Consider the following 24,763-nt stretch of genomic DNA (forward strand, 5'->3'; position numbering starts at 1 on the left):
TTTGAGAGTTTTATCCGCACATGATGAATAAAAAAGACCAAAGTATCTTTACTGCACCGGTGTGGACAAATCCCAAAATAAAAGTCCATATCTTACTGCCTTTCATACTTTTATTTTGAAAACCGGAAATGCATAGGCCGTTTCTCCGCATTTACCACAATGCTGAGAATACTTGCGCACTCGGAATTTAAGTGCGTCTGATTTGACCACGGAGATTGGAGTCAAAACCGGAAGTGTCCACACGCTGCAGTAAGCTAACTAGCTAACTAGCGTTGCCATAATGTCGGCAGTAAGGACGCAACTTGAAATGTTGGAGCGGCTCTAGCTTGACTTCGCGAACTCGAGAGACGTCGAGTTTGAGCGCAGTGCGTCATTGTGTGAGTTAGTGACGCTACTGATGAGACTGAACCATTTAATTCATTATTGTCATCAACTCTCAACAGTTTGACTCTTGCTATTGCTAACCCTAGCTATTGCTAACTCGGGACAAAAACGAACACCGAAAAGTTAACTTTCTAAGGTGAAGCAGAAATGTAACGCACTCACCGCGTTGTGTGTTGATGTCGTTTGAAGAGAAGAGAAGAAGAGTGACGTCTGTTCTGTGAAGTTCTGACGCAAACTGTTGCGCAGTTACTGATGTCTGAAGAGAGACGAGCGAACAATAGCTGCTACACCCTGTTCGCGGAAGTCCCGCCCCCTTTTTACGGGAAGAAGCTATAAAAGTGACGCGTTAATCATTGATTTTTAATCTAAACCACCAGAGCTCATACGTATTTATTTACATGCGATATTATATTATTATTTATATGAATATTGTGTCAGGTTTATCTAATTTAAATCCAAATGCCAATGATCACAGCATGTGATAAAAACAACAAAGCTGCTGGTGCACTCACTGAGACCTTTGTACAGGACTATATTATTATAATAATAATACTAATAATAGCTGTTTAACACATATTTAACATCTACAACACATAACATGAGCTATACTGTTGTTTTTGCAGTAACATAGTACTAGACTGCCTAGTCAATACACACCTTCTTATTCCATTTTTTTTTTATCAATATTTTCTGGTGGTCAGCCCATATAGGTGAGCCTTTTGTTAAGTGGCTAACATCAATCCTTCACTGAGAGTGAGTGAGTGTCAAAGTCTCATGCTGACTCCTGCTCAATGTCCCTCTTTACATAAGGGAATTTGACAATTTTTTTGAAAAAAAAATTTTGGTCCAAAATTTGACAAAAACGTCATGTCGTCCAAAATTTGGCAATTTTTGGTCAAATTTGACAAAAACCTCATAGTATACTATGTCAAAAATTTGACAATTTCTTTGAAAAAAAATGTTGGTCCAAAATTTGACAAAAACGTCATGCCATACTATATCGTCTGAAATTTGACAATTTTTTCGGACATTTTTTTTTGGTCAAATTTGACAAAAACCTCATACTATACTTTGTCGTCCATAATTTGAAAAAAAAATTGGACCAACATTTGATAAAAACGTCATACTATACTATGTCAAAAAATTTACAATTTCTTTGAAAAAAATTTTTGGTCATATTTGACAAAAACGTCATACCATACTATGTCGTCCAAAATGTGAAAAATTTTTCGAAAAAAAAATGTTGGCCAAATTTGACAAAAACCTCATACTATTCTATATCATCCATAATTTAAAAAAAATAAAATAAAAAAATGGGTTAGGGTTATCTGACCAACATTTGATAAAAACGTCATACTATACTATGTCAAAAAAATTTGACGATTTCTTTGGAAAAAAAATTTTTGGCCAAAATTTGACAATTTTTTTGAAAACATTTGTTTGGTCAAATTTGACAAAAACCTCATACTATACAAATGTCGTCCAAAATTTGACAATTTCTTTGGAAAAAATGTTTTGGTCCAAAATACTACATAATGTGTACATAATGTAAATAAAAATGTCTGCAACTTTCATTAGTTGACTGAATTACGGCTGAAAAGAATAAAAGAAGATTTTTTTCTTGGCTTGTATTTTAGACAAATACAAATGATTCATTTCAATGAACATTGCATACAAAAGTGTTTTTTAATGGCTTCTGAAAAACAGTGGTACAGTTACAGAGAGTCAGGTCTCAAACATACATGGACCTGTGTCATCTGTGTCATTTACTGCAAAGTAAAAAAAACTATAAACGTCTAAATGTCTACGTACGAAGAAACCAAAAACAGCTGATCACTTATTTTCCATAAATGCTTCGATGCGAGTACAAATGACTTAAGTGAGCAGACGAGTATAAATCTAAAGGCTGTGCATGATCGACAGAAGCAGTGCATAGAAGCCAAAGAAAGAAAAATCATAAACCACACAGTCTTCTTAGATCACCTCAACATGGCTGCACATCTGCAATGAGTTTAGGAATAAAGAAAAGAAAAGAAAAGAAAAAGCTCCAATGAGCAGTTTTTAAGAGCCACATTAACCTCAGGACACAAAGAGTCAGTCTGATCAACACATATTACTGCTGCACTCTGTAAAAAAGCAGCTCTTCTTCATTAGAACAGTATAAATATATCCTGTATGTATATATATATATATATATATATATACACACACAACAGCATACATGTAGCACCAACTCCTGCTATGTCCTCAAATAAACAGCAGGGGCAGCATTGTTCTATCATTTTTGATTGAAGGTCATAAGGCGACACTTTCAAAGCGACTGTGCTTACGGACGAGATTTCAGACGACATCGCGAACATTCAACTTCCTCAAAAACTACGATTCTTTTTTACAAAAACGACAACCTTTTCTTTGGAGTTACGCAACGACGACAGACATTTAAACGTCGAGTACAATCTGTGCAGAAGAAAATACCTCAGATGGTGATGATGTTTGTGTTGCACCACAGCTGCCTCCATCACACCATCTGAATCTACGATATAAACATTTACTACGACGTGTTTGTTTAAGGTTTGAGGTGAAAAACTGAAAAATAAATGCTGTATAAACTCACAGCACTTTCTTTGGCTTTCTTCTTTAACCTGAGCTCGTTCATACTTTTTATTTTTTTTCCTGAATCGTATAAAGACGACGTCAAAAAACTGTAAACATAAGCATCGTCTTTAAGTGAAGACTAAAGTCATGTTTACTGAGTGAAAACTGTTTTTACTGAGGCTTCACTAGCTGTGCGTGACGATCTCTGACAGTGAAAAGCCACAATCTCTGGTCAATGAGAGCTGTGAGCGTTGATGAAAAAGAATAGTGTGCAGCAGCAGCAGCAGCAGCAGCAGCAGCAGCAGCAGCAGCAGCAGCAGCAGCAGCAGCAGCAGCAGCAGCAGCAGCAGGAGACGGTTAAAGCGTCTCATGCAAAGTTTAAAGCCCCAATGGTTTGAAAACCACGTGCCCTTTAAAGCAAAATCTAAGCTGCAGTTTAATCTGAATACAAAATAAGTCGAGATCATAATCAGAATAATAAAAAAAAAAACAATAACATGATCTGGTAGAACATGATCTCCTGTGCAGAGTTCAGGTGAAGTTACATGATGGAGCACTTTTCTGCTTTAATACGACCCTGAAGAAAAACACAAGGACAAAGAATAATAAGTAAATTAGACGGAAAAGAGAGAAATGATAACGAAAACAAGGACATGAACACACTTAACACACATTACATTAAAGAAAACTAACACTGGGTCACAGCACAATCCCTATAATCCCTATAACACGTATCTCTTACAGTTTAAGAATAATACTGACCTTAGAAAAATGACAGTAAATTGATTTAAAAGTTATAAAGAAGTTATTACAACATCGGCCATGTAAGGGAAGTTGTATTAATAGTATTAAAAATGTTATGAAGGCTCATTAAAGTCTGCAATTTCTTTCTAAACACACCCATCATCCTCTTCATATCATGATAACCATCATAAATAAACTTGTCTAAAGTCCATTGAAGTCGTGTAATGAACCAAACTGACTGTGATTGTTGGTTGTTTTTACTCCTGAAACTTTAAAATACCTTAAAATAACGTCTCCAGGATGATTTTTGATGTCAACATAAAACAGGGTGAATGCTCTGCGTTAAGGTAAGAGGGTTCATCATGACAAACGAGGCCTATCGGCACTGGGATTGACCTAAATATCAACTTCTTTCAAGGTCGTTCAATGACCCTTGAGCCTATTTACTTATCTGTCAGATTTACAACGTTCAAGGGCCTTGACATTTTTATTTTTAAATTCACACTAAACTTTCAAGGATTTCAAAGACCCAGAGAACCCTGGTCTAAACTTTTTGGGTCTTTTTTTGGATCATTCCAACTATTCCCTACATATACAGTGGCGTAACTCACACAATACACTGGTTGCAGAACGGAGAGCTAGCGCTAAATGAGCTAAGAGCTAATGGAGCTAATGCATTTATGCAGCTCTGCTGTGATGTTGACCAGAAACAGACTCCGACCTTAGCCAAAGTAATATGATGAAATATATATATATTATATGACTCTGTGCATACACAACATGCAGTAACTGTACCTGTCTGGGCTCATTGGTTCCCATGAAGAAGGAATGTCCCACCAGGCCTTCAGGTAAACCCCCGCTGCTGCACACACCTGAGCGATCTGAAGGTTGACCACAGGAGCCACAGATGACCGTACGGCTGCGGAGGTTGTACTCGTTTTCTGCTCCGCTGGTGCTGTGAGCTCCCTGCAGAGGAAAACACAACACATCAGTGATGATCTCTGATCTGCTGGATCACTGAGACTGAGTCACAGGAGAGACTTTACCATGTCGTCGTCTTCGTCGTCGTCCTGGAACAGAGTACGAGTCACTTTCCTCATGGCCATCTCCTGGTGGAGCATCACATGACCACATGTTCAGTTACTGCAGTTAAAGTGTGTGGTAAAGTGTAAAAGTCAAGTCCAAACCTCTCCGTTAGCGTTGATCAGGTACGTCTGCAGGAGGTCGCCGGTGCCCCACGAGTTCTGGGTCTTCCACAGCAGGTCAGTGGGAGGGTTGTGGCTTCCACCGCTGTTTGCAGCCCAGATCTGGAAAGGTCAGAGGTCAAAGGGCGTGCATGAGTTCTTGTTCTTGACTGGTCATCTTTGCTTCTATAAAGGGGGGTCGTACCTATGTTCCCCGGGTCCTATGTTCCCCGTTTTTCCCAAAAAAGGTCCACTTTGTATGTGACAGGGGAACATAGGACCCTTTTTTTGAAAAAGGGTAGGGTTAGAGAAAGGGTCCTATGTTCCCCGGTCAAATACAAAGCGGGGAACATAGAACCCGGGGAACATAGGTACGGTCCCCTATAAAGCACTTTGGTTTTTAATAGTGGTGGGCAGTTAGCGCGCGTTAACGGTGGTTAACGGACGTCAACGTTGAGTCTCTTAAGTAACGCTAAACTTTAAAAACAGAGTCAAACATATGCAGTACACAGGTCCGCTGCTCTTTTCCTTTAATAAACAGACCGCTCCAGTTCCACTGAAGGCTAACGTTAACGGTGCTAGAAGGAGCTAACGCGGCTAATGGAGCTAACTGCTTTTCCTTTAATAAACAGACCGCACCAGTTCCACTGTAGGCTAACGCTAACATCGCTAAAAGGAGCTAACTGCTAAACGGGGCCTGGACTCGTAAACATGACATCACGCGCGTCTTGACATCACAGTCGTCATGGAAACGGTGTCGCGCGTTAACCTAGTGCCCACCTCTAGCTTCTAAGTACTTTATAAATAAGCATGACCTCATAAATGACTGTATCTCTCAATGAGACAACAATTAGTAAAGCACTCACTCTCCTGCACCATACGGTCCATACAGACCAGGTAAACGTGTCAGAAAACACTGTCTCATGGGGAGATAAACCTTAAATATAACCTTTATTAGCTGTTAAATGGTTCTACAAACACACTTTAAGACCTAAACACTCCCTTTAAACACACACACAGTGATGATACAGGTGATAAACACAGGGTTTTACTGAGTCTAAACTCACAGTCACTGCTCCTCCAGCCTTCAGGGTGAACTTTGGAGGGAACTTGTAGACGATGGGGGTGGAGTTTTCCACCTGTCTCTTCACCTGCCAGTGACCCAGAGGCTGATCCTGAACATCACAGACAAACACACAGAGAATTCTGATTATTATTCATTATAAAAATGCATGCATGCACAATGAACGTTCACGACTCGTCTCCTCACTCACTCACAGGAAACTACAAAGTCTTTGTGTGGTCAAGAAGAAACACTTCCAATACAAACATGAAATAAGACATAAGATGACTAAGAACATAGAACAGAGAGAAGGAGGTTTTCTCCTAAGGCGTCAAAAACAGACTTTCTTTAAGCGGTTATACCTCGTCTGCCTTGTTGCTCAGACGGATGTATTTCCCGTCCAGGTCGACCTCGTCCACGGTGATGCGTCCGCTGGCCGAAGCGTGCTGACTGATGCGAGTCTTGGTCATGGTGGCGGCCCCCGCCACGCTGGACGTCTCGCTGTCGTTGTCGTTGAGGCGACGCTTCTTGGTCGCCGTGCCGGACGAGTTGCGGCTGCTCGAAGCGGCGGCGGCGGCGGCGGCGGCGGTGGAGGAGGAGGAGGAGAGGAGGAGGCGGCTGGCGTGGGAGTGGGCGTGGCCTGAGCCGGAGGTCCGTGTGATCGCCACCTTGGTGGGCGGAGGACTGGGCGACAGACGCAGCCTGAGGAGGAAGAGGTTTAGATCACAGAAGTCAATATTACATGAAGAGTTCATCCTCTTTAGCACTTCAACTTTCATTTAACCTCTTCTTCACTCATGTCCTCAGTATCAGCGTCAGACGCAGCGACAAAAGCGTCATAAAACCATATCTAACTTTAACAAACACAGACATGCTGCATACCCACAGAAAGGTCAGAAACTCAGCTAAAAGCTCATATAAACCATTCTTATGTTCACCAAACACAGTTAAAACACACATGGATCAAACCAGCAGGAGCGGAAAAAAACAGTTACAGCGCACTCATTGAAAAGACTCGCGTGACTCGCGTGACTCGCTTTTGACTCGCTAATGAAGTGATTCACATGCATTTGGAGACCGGGGTCTGATTCTATTGGTTTAGAGGTTTAAAACGAGCTGTCAATCACCCTAATTGACCAAGGTAAGCCAGAGCTCTGGCGCTGCGTAACTGAAGACGCTGCAGAGTCACAGAGTTGTTATTACGCACAGGAAGCATCCATTTACAGTAGTAACAGTACAGTTTTTGTACTTTTAAACAAGTTCTTTTTAGACCAATAGTGACATGTACATAAATGATATACATACATACATAATTTGGTACCTAAGAAATCTCAAATGGCACAGATGGTGCCAAACTGTGCCAACAGAGAGAACGCCCAGACATCTCTTTACTAAAACCACTGTAATTTCACTCTGCTTCACTTCAGCAGCATCAGACTTTGCACAGCTCATGTCCACATGTTGTTACATGACCTCCATGTGTTTTTAAGCTCCTACTGCATATTTTAAAGGTGATATTTGCTTTAAAATGCAATATTTTTTTAGGCGAGAGAAAAAAATCCTTCAGTGATGCTGTGTTCAATGTACATTTACTCTGACACAGTGACATCTACAGTGAAACTTACACCTCTGGTGGAATCTCACAAGTGTTATCTGTAGTTTGATACCAAGATAATTCACATAGAGCTTGTAACTGCAGAGATTTACTCTACTTAGTTTGGGCATGTCATCTTAGAGCAGGGCCTCCAAACAGAGGTTAAACTGAGGAGCTCACCTCTCCTCCTCTCCCTCCAGCAGCTTCCTGTAAGCGCTGATCTCCATGTCCAGAGCCAACTTGACGTCCAGCAGCTCCTGGTAATCGTCCAGCTGCTGCTGCATCCGAGCTCGGACCGCGGCCATCTCACGCTCTTTCTCCTCCAGCCGACGCCTCATCAGATCCCGCTCACGCGACAGAGATTCCTCCAGATCACGCACTTTAGCCTCGCTCGCTGATAACTGATCACACACACACACACAGGTTAATCAAAGGTGGACGTCTGAGGTGAGGATCCAGGTCAGATCCAGTGGTCAGTGGTCAGTGGTCAGTGTTAGCACCTGTTTCTGCAGCAGACTGAGTTGACCTGACATTCCCTCCACACGAACACGGCTCTGCTGCAGCTCCTCGTGAGCAGCTCCAACCAGGTGACTGTTCCTGTCAGCTGACAGACGGGCGTTCTCCAGCTGACACACACACACACACACACACACACACACACACACACACACACACACACACACACACACACACACACACACACACACAGGTAAATGATTATGATACAGTTGGATGTGAAAGGCTGTGTTTTTGTTTTGTTTATTGACGTCTTGTGCAGTAGGTATTATAATAATAATAATAATAATTTTTATTATTATATAAGATTATTATTCTTTCCTTCCATTCATTTTCTGGCATTTTAATTTTGTGTCTTTGTATTTGATTTGTTTGAGGAAATAAATTAAGAAAGGGAAACTACTATACTATACTACACTACATTACTACACTTTACAATACTATACTATAGTACTATACTATATTACTATACTTTAAGATACTATACTATACTATATTACAATACCATACTATACTACATGACTATACTATTGCTATACCATACTATACTATATTACTATACTACTATGCTATATTATTATACCATACTATACTATATTACTATACTACTATGCTATATTATTATACCATACTATACTATACTATATTACTATACTTTACAATACTATACTATATTACTATACTATACTATATTACAATACAATACTATACTACATTACTATACTATTACTATATCATACTATACTATATTACTATACTACTATACTATATTATTATACCATACTATACTATAATATATTACTATGCTATACTATACTATGTTACTATACTATTACTATACCATACTATATTAGTATATTATACTATACTACTATACTATGACTATACCATACTATATAACTATATTATACTATATTACTATACTATACTATATTATAATACTATATTACTATACAATAGTATACTGCTGTAGCTTTGGTTTCATCTCAAATCCCTAAAACTTTATAAACTTTATAAATTCCTCGTTAACTTCATCTAAAATCACAAACTGAATGAACGAACACTGACTGCTGAAGCTCTGTCAGAGTGAAACACCTCTCCTTGGACTGTAGGTGGCAGCAGAGGAGCGTTCAGACAGACGTACCTTGGACTGATAAGTCTTCTCCAGCTCGTCCTTGTAGAGATGAACCTGCTCCTCGTGCTGAACTCTGAGCTCCATCAGAGCTTCAGCCAGTTTACTCTCAAACTCCTGCTGACGTCCACTGTCCATCTCCACCACGCGAGAGTCAAAGCGATGTTTGGATTCACGCAACTCCTGTAACACAGAGGAACGCTGACGTGAGAGGACGCACACTCATGGTTTTACTGGGCTTTAAAACCTTTTAGTCCTTTAAGGAAATGTTGAATACATTCTGACTAACCTGAGAATCTGCTGCTCACTTTGATTTGTTTAGTTTGGAGACAGAAGATAAATCTACTGACCTTAAAGATCAGGTCCAGAGTGGACTCTGACCATCACTAAATATTAAAACTGAGAAACAAAGAAGAATCAGTGAGACGAATGTGAAGAGTTAAAAAAGCTTCAGCTGAAAGAGAATCGATATCGTGAGGAGGATGAAAAGTAAAACAGAAACAGAAGAGAGTAAGAACCTCGTTGTAGATGTTCTTCTGGAACTCCAGCTCTTCCTTCAGGGTCTGCAGACGGTTCTCTGCGTCCACTCTCCTCAGCATCTCGTCCTGCAGCTGCCGCTTAGAGTCGGCGTAGTTACCGTTCAACTGAGAACCAGAGAGGAACCAGAGAAGAACGATTAGAGATGAACGATCCTTCAGAACTCTGACACAGACCCAGGTTTGATCTGAGCAGCTTTGTCTGAGCTGAACTGGGATGGATTTATGAGTCAATGAGCTCACTGCTGCCCCCTGGGGCACAGAGGAGGAAAAGCCCATGGGTTAGGGTGAATAACAATCATGTTTATAATAATAATAATAATAGACATTAGATATAAAGACATGAGATAATAACCAGTGTTATTTGGCTCCTTTCAGATATAAAAACATAAACCCTTTCATATGATTGTGATTCAGATATTTGTGTTATTGAGCTTCAGGATCACATTCAAACATTAGAATAATAATATGAACAACCATCAATTTGAATGTGTTGCTCTACCACTGATCTACCGTCACACCAAATACAGTAAGTACTAAGTACTTTCTAGAACTTAATATATGAATTGTTTCTACATTGTTTAATGTGCATATAAATCAATGAGAAGAGAATATATAGTTTGCATTTTCTAATAACTGAGGGTTTGTAAATGGGCCCTATCTTTTCATAAATACATATATATGTATATATATATATGTGTGTTTTTACCTTGGCCAGCTGAGCCTTGAGCTCCTTGATCTCGGCCTCCAGAGCTCGTTTCTCTCCCAGTGAAGTGTTGAGTGAAGCATCTTTAGAGTTGAGCAGAGCTTCTAGATCTCTGAGTCTGGACAGAGCTGAGTCCAGATCTGATTCTTTCTTCATGTTCCTGTGGAAACATGACGAGAGGATGAAGAAGATGATGATGTTAGTTTGCTGATCTCGTGTTGTGATCTCATTGAACTACACTTCACAACAATCCCTCAAAGCGTTGGGAATCACCTCCAGATGGCGCTGCAGCACACATCGTGTTTCACAGTTGGTAAACCGTGTCACGGCTGATGCTTCACTCTCATTAAACTCACTGTTACGTCGGCTTTAAAGTGAAACTCGAGCAGAGCATGAACACAACTGTGCTCCAGAGACACAAGCTGCCATTGTGTACTGTGTACTGAGTACTGAGTACTGAGTACTGTGTACTGTGTACTGTGTACTGTGTACTGTGTACTGAGTACTGAGTACAGTGGTGAGTGCAGCAGTTGTCCAGTGTTGATGTGAAGTCATACTGAGCCTCAGAGACGGAGCTAATCAAGTACAAACTCAAGGGCTAAAATAAATAAAGTAATTCACGTTTGTAGCTCGTGTCGACGACGTGGAACAATTCAGTGAAACGGTCGTGGAAAAAAAACCCTGGAAACATCCATAGAAAAATAAATAGAGTCTGAGCAGAATATGAACAGAGAGATTATTATTATTATAATAGGTCAAACTCGGCCGAGGAGGAAACAGCTTCTCTGTGATTATATTTGGACGAGCAGACTTGACTTCATTGTCACTAATAATGACCATCTGTGTGTGTGTGTGTGTGTGTGTGTGTGTGTGTGTGTGTGTGTGTGTGTGTGTGTGTGTGTGTGTGTGTGTGTGTTAGGGCAAACTGTGCAGATGTAAAACCAGGACTCAGGAACTTCACGGTATTTGAGGGGAAAATCAAACGAAAGTCAAATAAACTGCAAACACACACGAACCGTGTGGAGTACGACACAAACACACATACAAACACACAAACACACACACAAACACAAAAACGGACAAAATCTCTCATAAAATGAGCTTCAAGCTGATTGGACAGCAGCGACAAAAGAGTGAACAGTGACACAAACAGAGTCTAAAACAGCGACTTTGACTGCAGTCGCTGGTGTTTGACCAGAGAGACAATAATATAACATTAAAAACATTAGCAGATACTAATATATACAGAAACAATGTTACAATATTACACTTCAAAGGTTACAGTGAGTGAGGTAACAGTGTATCAGTTACAGAGTTACTCATTCAAATGTATGGATCATTTGAAGATAAGGAATATGCCGAATATGTGGAAAAAATAGAGGAAAAAAAATAAATAATAATAATAATTTTGTTTTGTTTAAAAATAAAACCTACAAAATAAAGCAACAAAATACAATTGAACATGTCCAAAAAGGAGGAGTAAGAACTTAAAAACTATAAACTTATATAATACTAATTCTCAAACTTTATCACATAATTATTTTAGAATAAATATCGAAAAAACAAAAGAGCTGCGAGTGACTGAGATATATGTGTGTGTGTGTGTGTGAGCAGAGGGTTTCCCTCTCACATCATGAACTCTTTCCTGTCGTCGCTATAGTAACAAACACATCATCGGCTCGTTTGTCAGACGACCACACACACACACACACACACACACACACAGACACACACACAGACACACACAGACACACACACACACACACACACACACACACACACACACACACACACACACACACACACACACACACACACACACAGTCAATCTGAAGCATATACAGACGTATGTGGGCGGGGTTTCCCAGTGACTCACTGCTCAAACACTCACACACACAGAGGACATTCACAGTCCATCATCACAGAGTTGTGTTCTCCAATCACAGTCCAGCTCTGTGAGCTCAGACTCAGATTAGGGTTTTTAAAGATAGAATCAGAAAAATATGAAACTATATTTTATCATAACAGAGTGATAACAGGTGAAGGACATGATGACATCACTAATCTGAGTTTACACTCACTTATTTACAAGGTCATGTTTGTATTTTCATTACAGCAGGAGAATTTTTTTTTTTAAATGTGATTAATAGTTAATGTCAGATTTTGAACTTTTTAAGAAATTAGAGAAACCCCCAATCCACCTTTAAAGGTACATGATGGAATAAATACTAATCCTAATATGTCACAGAGACTCAGGAATAATCTTCATAACAAACTCAACTCACCAACAACAACAGTACAGACTAAATATTCACATTAAAATATATATTTTGCAGACTGCAAATCATGTTTATGTTTTGAAATCATGTGGCGCCACCTTCTGCCGTCTACCAGTCATTACGTCTGAGCTACAATGACGGAGAAAACCAAACCTAAAAGACCTCGGGATTTTGAATTTGGGATTTGCAGTAACTCTAGTTTTTGTCCACATTCTTACGTATGGCGCCTTTAAATTTGTACAAATAATAATAATAATAAAAACACCTTTGAAGAGGACAACAGCTGCTGTTCTTGTCATGTTATTTTAATTCCTTTCTTGCCCTCAAACTTTTTTTAACAATGTATATTTATTCTAATGTTTTCTTCTTCTACAGACGTCATATCTTTCAATTCCTTAAAGTCGTAAAGTGTCCACAAACAAAAACGTGTCGCTGTGAACAAACATTTCCCAGTTTTCTGGGATCGACGATGATTAAAAAAGCAATTCTTTGAGATGAGACGAGATCTTATTTCATCAAACATGATTAAATCTACTAAAAACTTTTAATTAACTACACAAACAAAGTTTGATTGACCAGCAGAGGACGATGCTGAAGACTTTAAAACGACTGGTTCACGGTTGCACAAGTGTTGTGTAACGCTCACACAGAAATATGTGGTAAAATAAACATCACAGGTCGACACATGAGTGTGTGTGTGTGTGTGTGTGTGTGTGTGTGTGTGTGTGTGTGTGTGTGTGTGTGTGTGTGTGTTTGTGCGTGCGTGCGTGTGTGTGAATACGAAAATCTGAACCCAACACAACGACAACGATGTGGTGTTTTCCAGAGGTTTGACACCCGTACACATCCATACACACAGATGAGGAGGAGGAGGAGGAAGAGGAAGAGGAAGAGGAGGAAGAGGAGGAGGAGGAGGAGGAGGAGGAGGATGAACTTTAGCTGACGTCTAACGTGATGCTTTGTTTACTGTCACTAAAACACAGTGTAAAGTGAAGACAGTGATAATGTGTCTTCTCTTCTCTCCTCACTCATTCATTCAGTTCTTTAAACACAGTCAGTCAAACAGCAGAGAGAAAGGAAAATGGTGGCCCCTCCCACAGTGTGTGTGTGTGTGTGTGTGTGTGTGTGTGCCTGTACACACACACACACACACACACAGGCGTATAAAGCAGCCCTTGTTCCTCCTCCCTAACATGTTTGACGATGACTCATCACAGACTGACTCAGAGTCTGATGTCGATCTTTGTTTTAGCTTCGGCTTTTTTTTCACTGCGACTAAAAACTCTTTATGATGTTCAGAGACAAAGAGAAACTTGACTATTTCAATGGCTTTGTTTTGTTTGTTTGTTTGTTTGTTTGTTTGTCTGTTTACTTTGTCACAAATTAAATCAGCCGTAAAAATGGAGGTCAGTGAAAGTGACTGAGGACGATAAGACGCTCATAAAAGACCTGACACACAAAGCACTATCTTATCTTAAAATACACACACGCATATAAATATAAACACACATATACATACATATATGTATATATATAAGTTTAATTCTAATAATCTTCCAGTAGAAAAGTCTCCTTGTAAAAACTAAAGAGACACAGTTTTGTTTCCAGTAAAAACTGTTAAAAAACCTCTAACCTAAAAAAATCCAAAGTGCAGTTTATGAGAGAGTGTTTTTGAGTCTCTGCAGAAGAAGAGAAAATAAAGAGTGGATGTTTGGAGGAAAACCAAACTGTGGTTGTGGGTCGAGGCCCACGATTGGCTGCTCTCACGCGAAAGCTAACATTTGACTGGCATCGAGTTCCAAACATCCAGGAAATAAGAGCAGAGCGAAAAAGTCAAAGAGAATGAAATGTGATCTCACACGTGGTGAGAAAAAAAAAAAAAGAAATGAATTTCCATTTCTACTCTGTACTCGCAGGAAAAGTCTTGGAATTCACTTTTGGGAAGAAGCAGTAAACGACTGGAAATGATGCTGCTCTGACTTTACCAGGCTTTTCCTGTGATTGTCACACTTTTAGCTGAACCACACCTCTCTGCTCACAAGGTAAAACAATAAAGAACATGCAAAACAAAGTGTTGAAATACTTGAACAAGAGCCAGAGAAAGAATAAGTGGAACAGATTCTGTTTGAATGTAACACATTTAAACAGATACTAAAAATACACCAGATAAACAGTTCCAAAGATGCTGAACAGCATCTCAAACAAAGATGGAAAGTCATTGATTTTTAGCCACTTCACAAAAGCCTTACTGAATAAAACTGATGCCTGCTTGAGTCTATTATACCTTAAGAATGTTTGTGACTTTATTTACTTTACTATTAAAGAGAAAATTGCTGCTTTTCTGCTGCTTTGCTTGGCGAGTGTTTATTTACTTTACTCAGCTAAATCTTAATTACGTTTCATGAAACTCTGAAATCTTAAAATGCATCTAAACTTAGTCACTTTTGTCTGTGGACGTGTGGGAAGAGCGCCGTTAACAAAGCAACGCAAATGTCAGTTTCCAGTGAGCGACATCAGCAAATGTACGATGAAGATAGAATAGAATCAGTGTCTAATATAATGTCGGACACCTCGTCTCTTTAACAGCTGTTTGTTTGATTTTTTATTCATAATAAAAGCTAAATCTTGTGGTTAGCTGTTGTGCCGCTGGAACATTTGACCAAATCCCCACAGATCCAGACGTCAGGAGGTGAATCGCTGCTATAAAATGGATATAAAACTGATTTCTTGGTAAATCACGGACTCAGACCAGACATGTCTTTATCCCACGGACTCCAGGGTTGACAAAGCCAGACTGCATCAATGTGTTTCCCTCAAGGCTCTTTCAGTAAACTTTCAGACCTCCGATCTTCGATCTCCGAGGTTAAATTCAGAACCGATCCTGAGCAACTTAAAACCACAACATCTTGAAATAGCCCTTTAATCGCTTCCATACAAACTCAGTGTTTAAATGATATCGTAGAACTGAACTGCACCAAAGAAATGAAGTACAGAACAACTGTTACATAACTGACCAGATGGAAAAGGAAAGGGTTAATAATATCACAGAGGAAACCACTGTCCTACGTCCAGAGGGGAGGAGCTCTGGGCAGAGAGCCAATGAGCAATCAAAGAATCAGACTCTGAGCGTCTCACCATCTTAAAGTCATCATCCAGGCTTTGGCTCAGGGCTTCATGGAAACTCTACGGCTGTAAACTCTACTACACTTTTACAAACCTCTGCTGCTGCCAAACTCTGATCCACAGAAGTTAAACTCTCTCATTATTGGTGCAGAAACCGTAGAGCGTTTATCTGCAGGTCTGTGAGTGGAAACATCTGCTTTATATCATCAACTCTTCTGTTGGAGAAGCTCGGAGAACAAATACCAAGTCACCAGAAACCAGACCAGACAAGAACCAAGTATCCTCTGCAAAGACAGACGGTTCGAATCCCCACCCGGTGAAAAGGCTGGGCTACCCCTGAGCAAGGTTTTCTCATGTTCTGACAGTCTACAGATGGTCATTAAATAGGAAAATATTTCAGATTTCAATCCATAAAAATGACCTGGCATGATAGGCAATAACTTTATTATTTTAAGCATTTAATAGAGATTTAATTTCAGGGTGTATTTAAAGTGTTTTGTCACACTTATACGACATGTGTGTGTGTGTGTGCAGCTTTATATCCCGATACAGCCCACACTATCCACATGTTATTAATAAATACACTAATATTAGACTACTTATGTATGAAGTACTACAGATATATTTACAAACCTCAGGTTTCACCTGAATGTAAATGTCAGTGTGAACCTCACAGAAAACAGTCATAAAAATATCATTATGTCTCCACGTCATAACAAGTAAATCTCAGAATACGTGACTTGTTTTGCTGCGAATTGGGATTTTTACGAGTAAACAGCAAAGAAAGGTGAAGGTGATTAAACTATTGAGAATGAATAGAAAAGATAATATTCCCAAAACGAGGAAATGGGAGTTTATGTCAAAGTCCATTTCCTGCTGTGTTCTCTGATAAGTGTGAACATTACATTTCACTTCCTGAAGACAACACAGTAAAATCCCATCACTGCAGCTGCAGCAACAACAACAGGTTCTGACAGGTTCTTCATCTCTTTTTTTTTTAAATTCATACTTCTGAACAACAGAGTGAAACAAAGGTCTATCTGCAGCTCCACCCTGGACCACACCACACAGACAGGTGTGGCTCACTGAGCTCAGGGAACTCCCTAAGAATCAGGAAAACTGGGCTTGGCCGTTTGACTTTCCGACAAACGCCTTTGTGTCTCGCTCTTATCAAACTAACTGAAAAAGACTTTATTATTCTGAAATATCCACTAAACAACTATTAAAGAGAATAAACTTGTTAGAATGAAACAAACGACACAAAGCTCATCATCTTCCTGATTGGCAGAGCGTCAAGAATGATAGAAAGAACCACCGTGACATTGATACGAGTCAGTTCTGCCACAGACTAGATTCACAATATTCATACTGCACTAACTCCAGATCCTTGTTCAGGGCGACGCCGACTATTATGATGGTGAATTTCAAGTCATTCTGAGACACTTTTCCTTTTTGAAACTAAACTCAGCTCACTGTCAAAGTGTATCAGGGCAAATGGATCCTTTCCTGATTTTCAAATATTCATTAAAATTATTCCTTAAGAGATATGCAAATATTTTCAACAGATCCTTGTTCAGGGTGATACCAACTATTATGATGGTAAATTTCAAGTCATTCCGAGATACTTTTTGTTTTTTTGAAGAAAGTCAGCTCACTGTCAAAGTGTATCAGGGCAAATGGATCATTTCCTGATTTTCAAATATTCATTAAAATTATTCCTTAAGAGATATGTGAATATTTTAAACAGATCCTTGTTCAGGGCGATACCGACTATTACTGTGCACAATTTCAAGTCATTCCGAGATACCTAAAAACACAGATTATATCAATGGATTTTGGTGCAGCAGAGTAATGCTTTAGGTGAATATTTGTCACCGGCGTTTTAAAAAGGTGAAACCTGAAACTGTATTTTTTGAAAACGACTCGGAGTGAGAAAACGTAGACAGAGAATACGATCATTTAGAGAAACCATGACGTAATTTTCCCGGCTCTCTCCTCATTTTCTTGTGTTTATTTACTTTTCATTAACTCTGTCTGTGGTTTCAGGAGTTCCGTGTGGGCGGCCATTTTGCCGTTTCCGTGTTTCGGAGTTGACATATTTCTTTTTGGCGTATTGCATAAAGAATATTGTTAAACTATTAAAAACTTACGCATAAAACATAGATTCAGTGACTCTTTAAGTGGCTAAAATGTGTTGGAATCTCTGCTTGTATGTTAGATTCTGACTTTGTGTAAATACGTCACAATCACATAGAAAACTATCCATTTAAGGACGTGTGTATTCAGTCTTTCTGACCTATTTAGTGTTGTATCAAATCACACACCTGGCTCTAACCTTTCATTCAGAGACTTCCCTTCAACCATGTGAGAGAAAAGGCTGCAGATCTGGACAAACGGCTCAGAGGTTCGTCTCCAGTCGAGCATGTGTTGGTTTGTGGTTAGAAACACAAAGACACAGTGTCATCGTGCCTTTGGGCTGAGTGTGTGTGTGTGTGTGTAAAGTCAACTGAACCTCACAGTTGTCTCCACCCGTCCAGACTGTGAGTGCAGTCAAACTGCAGCTGTCCACACGTCGTCACACATACGACCTCATTATTGTTGTTGTTTGTCAAAAGAAACCAGACTTTATTAATAAACCTAAGATTCCACAGTCAGCTCATTCCAGAGGCCATGAAAAAAACCCTCTGAGTCACCGCCCAATCAACTGAGCCAAGACGGTTTCCATGGAAACCAAACACCAAACACAGCTGAGGCTCCGCCCACTGACTTTATTCAAACATCTACTTCCTCTGGAAAAATGAATGAGTGCAAGAGCTGCAGCTAATGTCAACGTTTACGATAGATAGATAGATAGATAGATAGATAGATAGATAGATAGATAGATAGATAGATAGATAGATAGATAGATAGATAGATAGATAGATAGATAGATAGATAGATCTAGCTAGCTTTGTAGTTAGCTCGCTAGCTGCTATCACATAGATATTAGATAGATATTCTGTTCATAACTAGGAACTAGGTTAACTTGTAGAAATAGGGTATAATATGTCTGACTTTAAAAGAGTAAATATTGATAATTATCGTGTTAAAATTATCATTTATCAAATTATATTTTGAGTTTTGCTTTGTGTTCTTAAACTTCTTAGGTAATATATAAATATATATTGAAAAAAATGGTATTACAACAATCTACAGGTGGGTAATGAAACTTTACATTTTGTGTGTGAAAGGTGGAGTCAGACTGGAGGTGTGTAACAACACTGGAGGTGTGTTACCTTCAAACCCTGGAGGTGTGTTACCTTATCTTCCAAACATAAATGAACTCTCCGACTATAATGAGTCACACAAACTCAACCACAAAGAATGTGAGCGACAGTATAAATGCTGGGTTATGACTCCAGGACCAATTCCTTATAGAAAAATCTGGGTGTTTCTTTTCATGACCTCAGGCCTCGTTAACAACAGGTGTGAAGTCGAGGCTCATCATCATCATTAGCACTAATGCTAAAATGATAGCATTCAGCTGCACGTGTTGACTTGTTTTGACAGCAGCGCCAACATAACCACTGCTGTGTTTGTAAAGTGTCAGTCAGTGTCAGACACATGTCACTTTATAAAATACTCTCTGCCTGCTGTTCTACAATCTCTTACACATATCTCCACTGCTTTATCTTGACATTAGACAGGAAACTGCACACTCTCCTGCACCAAAGTCCGTAGGTAAAACCACAGAAACACAGTACAAATAGAAACCAAACATTTGATCTTCTACACACGGAGCAGCAGTGAATCTACGACTACTATCTGCTGAGCTGTGATGTAAACATTATTTTCTCCGTGGACTTTGAGTCAGCAGGTGATAAAGACCGAGTTAACGTGAGAAACGGCATTTATCAAGATCCTGACTGTGTGTTAGAAACTCACCTGATGAAACACATATTTATATTATTCATCATTCCCTCCCCCCCGACATGCTCCTCCTACCTGGCCTTCAGCTCCTTGTGCTCCTCCCTGATTTTGCTGAGCTCCAGCTGCAGACGAGCCCTCTCCTTCGCCACCTGGTCCAGGGTTTTGCGAGCGTCGGCGAGCTCCGTCTCGTAGGCGGCCTTGATGCCCGACAGGTCGCGGGTCACCAGGGACTCGGACTCCGTGATGCGCAGCCGCAGCCCGGCGTTCTCCGCCTCCAGCGAGCGGACCTTGTCGATGTAGACGGCCAGGCGGTCGTTGAGGTTGCACAGATCCTCCTTCTCCTGCAGACGGGTGATGCGGGCCGGCGACGGCGAGGTGGCGCCGCCGCGGCTGATGCGTTTGTGACCCGGGGTTTCCATGGCGATTAGTGAGTGTCACTGGCTGAGAGGGGAAGAGAAACACAGAGCAATTATTAGTATGAATGACGAGACAAACCAGAGACAAAGACGTCTTATATGTATTACATTTTCCATGTTCTGTGGCAACGTTGTCGTCCCTGTTAAATAAAGACTAAAATTCATTGATTTTCAGTCTTCACAGCTCAGTCTGCTGCTCATATAGTTGCAGGATCACATATTCCAGCAGTTTTATTCCAGTCAATAAACTCATCTATAAAACTTATCCTCACACCCGTCCCCTACTGTAATATTAGTGTGGAGCGAGCACACGTTAAAGTCATATAGGACAAAAACAACAATTACTTTTATATATACAGTATATATACACTCATCTTCTTGCATTTCCCTTTCCCTTCGTACAAGTCACAACAGTGCAAACACTAACACAAGGCGACTAATCACTTCCATAATTGCTCAATAAACAGGGAGAGAAACATAAATAAAATGCTCCTCCTCCTCCTCCTGCTCCTCCTCCTCCTCTTCCTCCTCCTCCTCCTCCTCTGGGAGTTTGGTGAAATGAAGGCAAACTCGTGTAAAGAGCTTCTCGTCACACTCCAAGTCTTAATACCAAGGCGTTGACTCACTGTATAAACAAACAGTGCAGGATGTCCTAATAAGGACACATCCATCATCTGATCCACTGTGTGCAAACACACACACACACACACAAAAATATATTTTTTAATTTTCTCGTCCTATCTTTTTGGAGACATTTGCACTTTAAAGCTTTAAAGTGACAGTTCAGTAGTAACTGAACTGAGCAGGAAAACAAAAACCTGAACTGTCCCTTTAACGGTGTACAGTGTCACACCGGAATAAAGAAGCAATAAATATGTCTGTAGGATATAATCATTTAAAAATAAGCCTTTAATAATAAGTACTTTACTTCACAGAGGTTTGTGCAGCAGCTCAAAGAAACAAAAACACGTTCATTTTCATTCAATGAATTCATTCAATTATGTTAGAATTCAACAATAAAGATGAACGTATGCATGTTAGTACAATAAGTCTCATTTCTAAGAAATTGTTCTAAACAATCATCGAGGTTTGCACAAGAATAATGATTCTATTTTCAGATTGTGTGGTTTGTGTGTTTTAAATTCTCATTTTAAGTCATTTGGTCTAGTTTTTGACATTGTTTTAAGGCACAGTGTGTGAGCATCATCATCATCATCATCATCATCATCATCATCATCATCATCATCATCATCATCAGCAGCAGCAGTAAAGCGAGCAGAGACTCAGCAGCTGCTTCACTAACAACCTGTTAACTATTCCCACACAGAGGCGGGAACAGAGTGGGAGGATTCACCTCCTCACAGCTCACACTTAAAGCTACAGCAAAAGTACGAGAAGAAGAAGAAGAAGAAAAAGAAGAAGAGCTGATGTCGTCTGACGTTTAAGTCGACATCGACGTTCAAACATTCGCACAATTAAACACAGCTTTGAGCCAAAATGGTGATTAAAGAAAATACAAAAAACCTGAATGATTTGCAGCGAGAAACAAGAGAAAGAGACAAAGACTCTGACCTGTGTGTGTGTGTGTGTGTGTGTGTGTGTGTGTGTGTGTGTCGTTACCCCAGAGTCGAGTAGAGAAGAAGATCCTGTTGAATTGTGCAGTCTTTGTCGGGTGGGTGTGGATGTGTGTGTGTGTGTGTGTGTGTGTGTGTCCTGGACTGTCGCTCACTGCACATGTAGTGAGAGAGGGGCGTGGCCACAGGAGAAGGGAGGGTGTGGCCACAGGAGGAGGAGTCAGAGCAGCTGCTGAGCTTCATGTCTATCAGAGTCCTCACAGACAGACTGACCTCAGTGAAAGTCAATAGTGAATAAACGCTGTTTTCCTTCTGCAGCGACTGACGATCATCGTGCAACTGTGAAGAAACCTGGTCCACAAGACAGAAGCAGATCAGACATGTAGTCCACAAGTTCTTCATCTCCCAATCACAGGAGATCTGATCTGAAGAGAAACAATAATTCACGAGAAGCTCATGAGCGACTGAAGCCGAGGAGGAAAACGTCCAGATATGTTTGACGTGAAGTTCCCAGTAAGTCCTGAAGAGTCCTGACAGTCTTAAAGAGTCCTGAAGAGTCCTGACGAGTCCTGACGGTCTTAAAGAGTCCTGAAGAGTCCTGACGAGTCCTGACGGTCTTAAAGAGTCCTGAAGAGTCCTGACAGTCTTAAAGAGTCCTGAAGAGTCCTGAAGAGTCCAGACGGTCTTAAAGAGTCCTGAAGAGTCCTGACAGTCTTAAAGAGTCCTGAAGAGTCCTGACAGTCTTAAAGAGTCCTGAAGAGTCCTGAACAAGTCCTGAACAGTCCTGAAGTGTCCAGAAGAGTCATGACCATCCTGAAGAGTCATGAAGAGTCCAGACGGTCTTAAAGAGTCCTGAAGAGTTCAGAAGAGTCCTGACAGTCTTAAAGAGTCCAGACGAGTCCTGACCGTCCTGAAGAGTCCAGACGGTCTTAAAGAGTCCTGAAGAGTTCAGAAGAGTCCTGACAGTTTTAAAGAGTCCTGAAGAGTTCAGAAGAGTCCTGACCGTCCTGAAGAGTCCTGACAGTCTTAAAGAGTCCTGAAGAGTTCAGAAGAGTCCTGACAGTCTTAAAGAGTCCAGACGAGTCCTGACCGTCCTGAAGAGTCCAGACGGTCTTAAAGAGTCCTGAAGAGTTCAGAAGAGTCCTGACAGTTTTAAAGAGTCCAGAAGAGTCCTGACCGTCCTGAAGAGTCCTGAAGAGTCCTGACGGTCTTAAAGAGTTCTGACCGTCCTGACAGTCCTGACGAGTTCTGACGGTCCTGAAGAGTCCTGATGGTCTTAAAGAGTCCTGACAGTGAATCCAGCCTTCATTCTGCTCTTATATATTTATTTCCTCAGGGTGGAGTTCAAGAAACCGTAGGTCCAATCAAGTTCTGATGCAGAGGAAAAAAGATGGTTTCTGTGCATGTGTGTGTGTGTGTGTGTGTGTGTGTGTGTGTGTGTGTGTGTGTGTGTGTGTGTTCCATGTGGTTAAATAAAGGGGCAGACAGACATATCTGTGTTTGGGCATAGGTTAGTCTGAGTGGATCAGGGAGGATCCTGTATATACTGAGACCTTCCAGTGGAAACACTCTGACTCACGCGTCCCTTTATATTTATACAGTCAGACATTTCCTACTTCTTTCTTCCTCTGTCGTCCACATCAGCCTGTGTGTGTGTGTGTGTGTGTGTGTGTGTGTGTGTGTGTGTTAGTCAGATCAACTCACACACACACAGACAGGGAACGACTGATGTAACTCACCAGGTAAGTACAGGAAAAATATTTTTTCTTCCAGCCGTTCTCTCTGTTTCTGCCCTCACAGCATTCCACACACACACACACACACACACACACACACACACACACACACACACACACACACACACACACACACACACACACACACACACACACACACACACACACACAGGCGTGTCTGTTGTGTAATCTAAAGCATGTTTGTCTCCATCATCATGAACCAGTGAGCTGCTGCACAGACTCACTCAACATTATTATTATCATTATTATAATATATAATAATGATAATAATAATGATGACCATTATTTACCATGATAAACAATGATAACTATTATTAGTAGTAGTATTAATATTAATCATAATCATAATAATATTAATACTGTTTCCCTCCACAACTATCATGTAAGTAAATGTATTTCTACACCTTCTGTGACATGAACATGTTAAATATTCATAAAGATTCAATAAAGTTTTAAACAAACAAACAAACAAACAAACACCTGATTGTCTCCCCTGCACATCAAGTCAAGACAAATCGATCCCAGATCATGGATCGACGCAGAGCTCGTCAACACTATCCTGCACACTGGGTGGCGCTATTGCCCTTTACGTTTGGTTTAGAGACTCAAACAAACAAAACTTTATTTACAACCACTGAAAAAAACACACAAATGTCCTGCTAGAGCCTCAGTGTCGGGACAGTGTGTGAGCTGCAGGAGAACGAACTGGAAAGAATGTGTGTTTGGACACACACGCACACACACACACACACACACACACACACACACACTCACGTAAATAGATAAGACGAAGCGCCCCCTGCTGGCTGACACGCTGAATGAAACACAAACATGAGTTCCAGAGTCAGTGAATCACTGTCAGTTTACTTTTACTAACTTTAACTAACTTTTACTAAGTCATAAACAACAACAACAACAACAACTAACGCTGCGTCACATCCGCTCAAACAAACACAAACAAACCTTCTTACCTTGTGTCCTCTCCTCTGTCCTCGTGTCTCTGTCCTTCACAGTTCCGTCATGTCCACTCCGCACTTCAGCTTCACACTTACGTCACTGAGCCGCCGAACTCTGCCGAACTCTGCCGAGCCGAGCCGAGCCGAGCCGAGCCGAGTCCAGCAGCTGCACATCAGTGCTGTTGATTGCAGCTCGTGTCTGCTCATGACACCGCAGCCTGCAGGCGCCACCTGGCGGTGCACTTTGGTAAGTGTAAGTCTAAAATGAGACGGAAACATATGAAAAAAATGTAAC

The 24,763-nt window shown here is 40.5% G+C and overlaps 2 protein-coding genes across 3 annotated transcripts in view; both read right to left on the reverse strand.

Moving 5' to 3' along the window:
- Nucleotides 1–686, reverse strand: part of LOC310942101 (uncharacterized protein) — a 7,669-nt gene extending 6,983 nt beyond the window's left edge. Inside the window, exon 1 of the mRNA XM_083907388.1 lies at nucleotides 547–686. The gene's annotated coding sequence lies outside the window, so the exon portion shown is untranslated. The remainder of the gene's footprint in view (nucleotides 1–546) is intronic.
- A 1,395-nt stretch (nucleotides 687–2,081) lies between these two features.
- Nucleotides 2,082–24,745, reverse strand: LOC310941632 (lamin-A-like). Of its 2 annotated transcripts, none has more exons than XM_083906818.1 (13): nucleotides 24,484–24,745; nucleotides 19,841–20,206; nucleotides 10,458–10,614; nucleotides 9,731–9,856; nucleotides 9,225–9,395; nucleotides 8,065–8,190; nucleotides 7,745–7,965; nucleotides 6,333–6,672; nucleotides 5,975–6,082; nucleotides 4,911–5,030; nucleotides 4,770–4,832; nucleotides 4,519–4,689; nucleotides 2,082–3,556 (listed from the first exon to the last, which is right to left on the reverse strand). In XM_083906818.1, exons 2-13 carry the CDS (start codon nucleotides 20,182–20,184, stop codon nucleotides 3,521–3,523), a joined length of 1,983 nt encoding a protein of 660 aa, XP_083762944.1. In that variant the 5' UTR covers nucleotides 20,185–20,206; nucleotides 24,484–24,745; the 3' UTR covers nucleotides 2,082–3,520. The 2 variants fall into 2 exon arrangements, with proteins under 2 accessions (XP_083762944.1, XP_083762945.1); XM_083906819.1 differs by lacking the exon at nucleotides 24,484–24,745 and adding an exon at nucleotides 21,802–23,125.
- Between the last annotated feature and the right edge of the window lie 18 nt (nucleotides 24,746–24,763).

The sequence above is a fragment of the Microchirus variegatus genome (genome assembly GCF_963457635.1).
Source record: "Microchirus variegatus genome assembly, chromosome: 20".
Classification (NCBI taxonomy): domain Eukaryota; kingdom Metazoa; phylum Chordata; class Actinopteri; order Pleuronectiformes; family Soleidae; genus Microchirus; species Microchirus variegatus.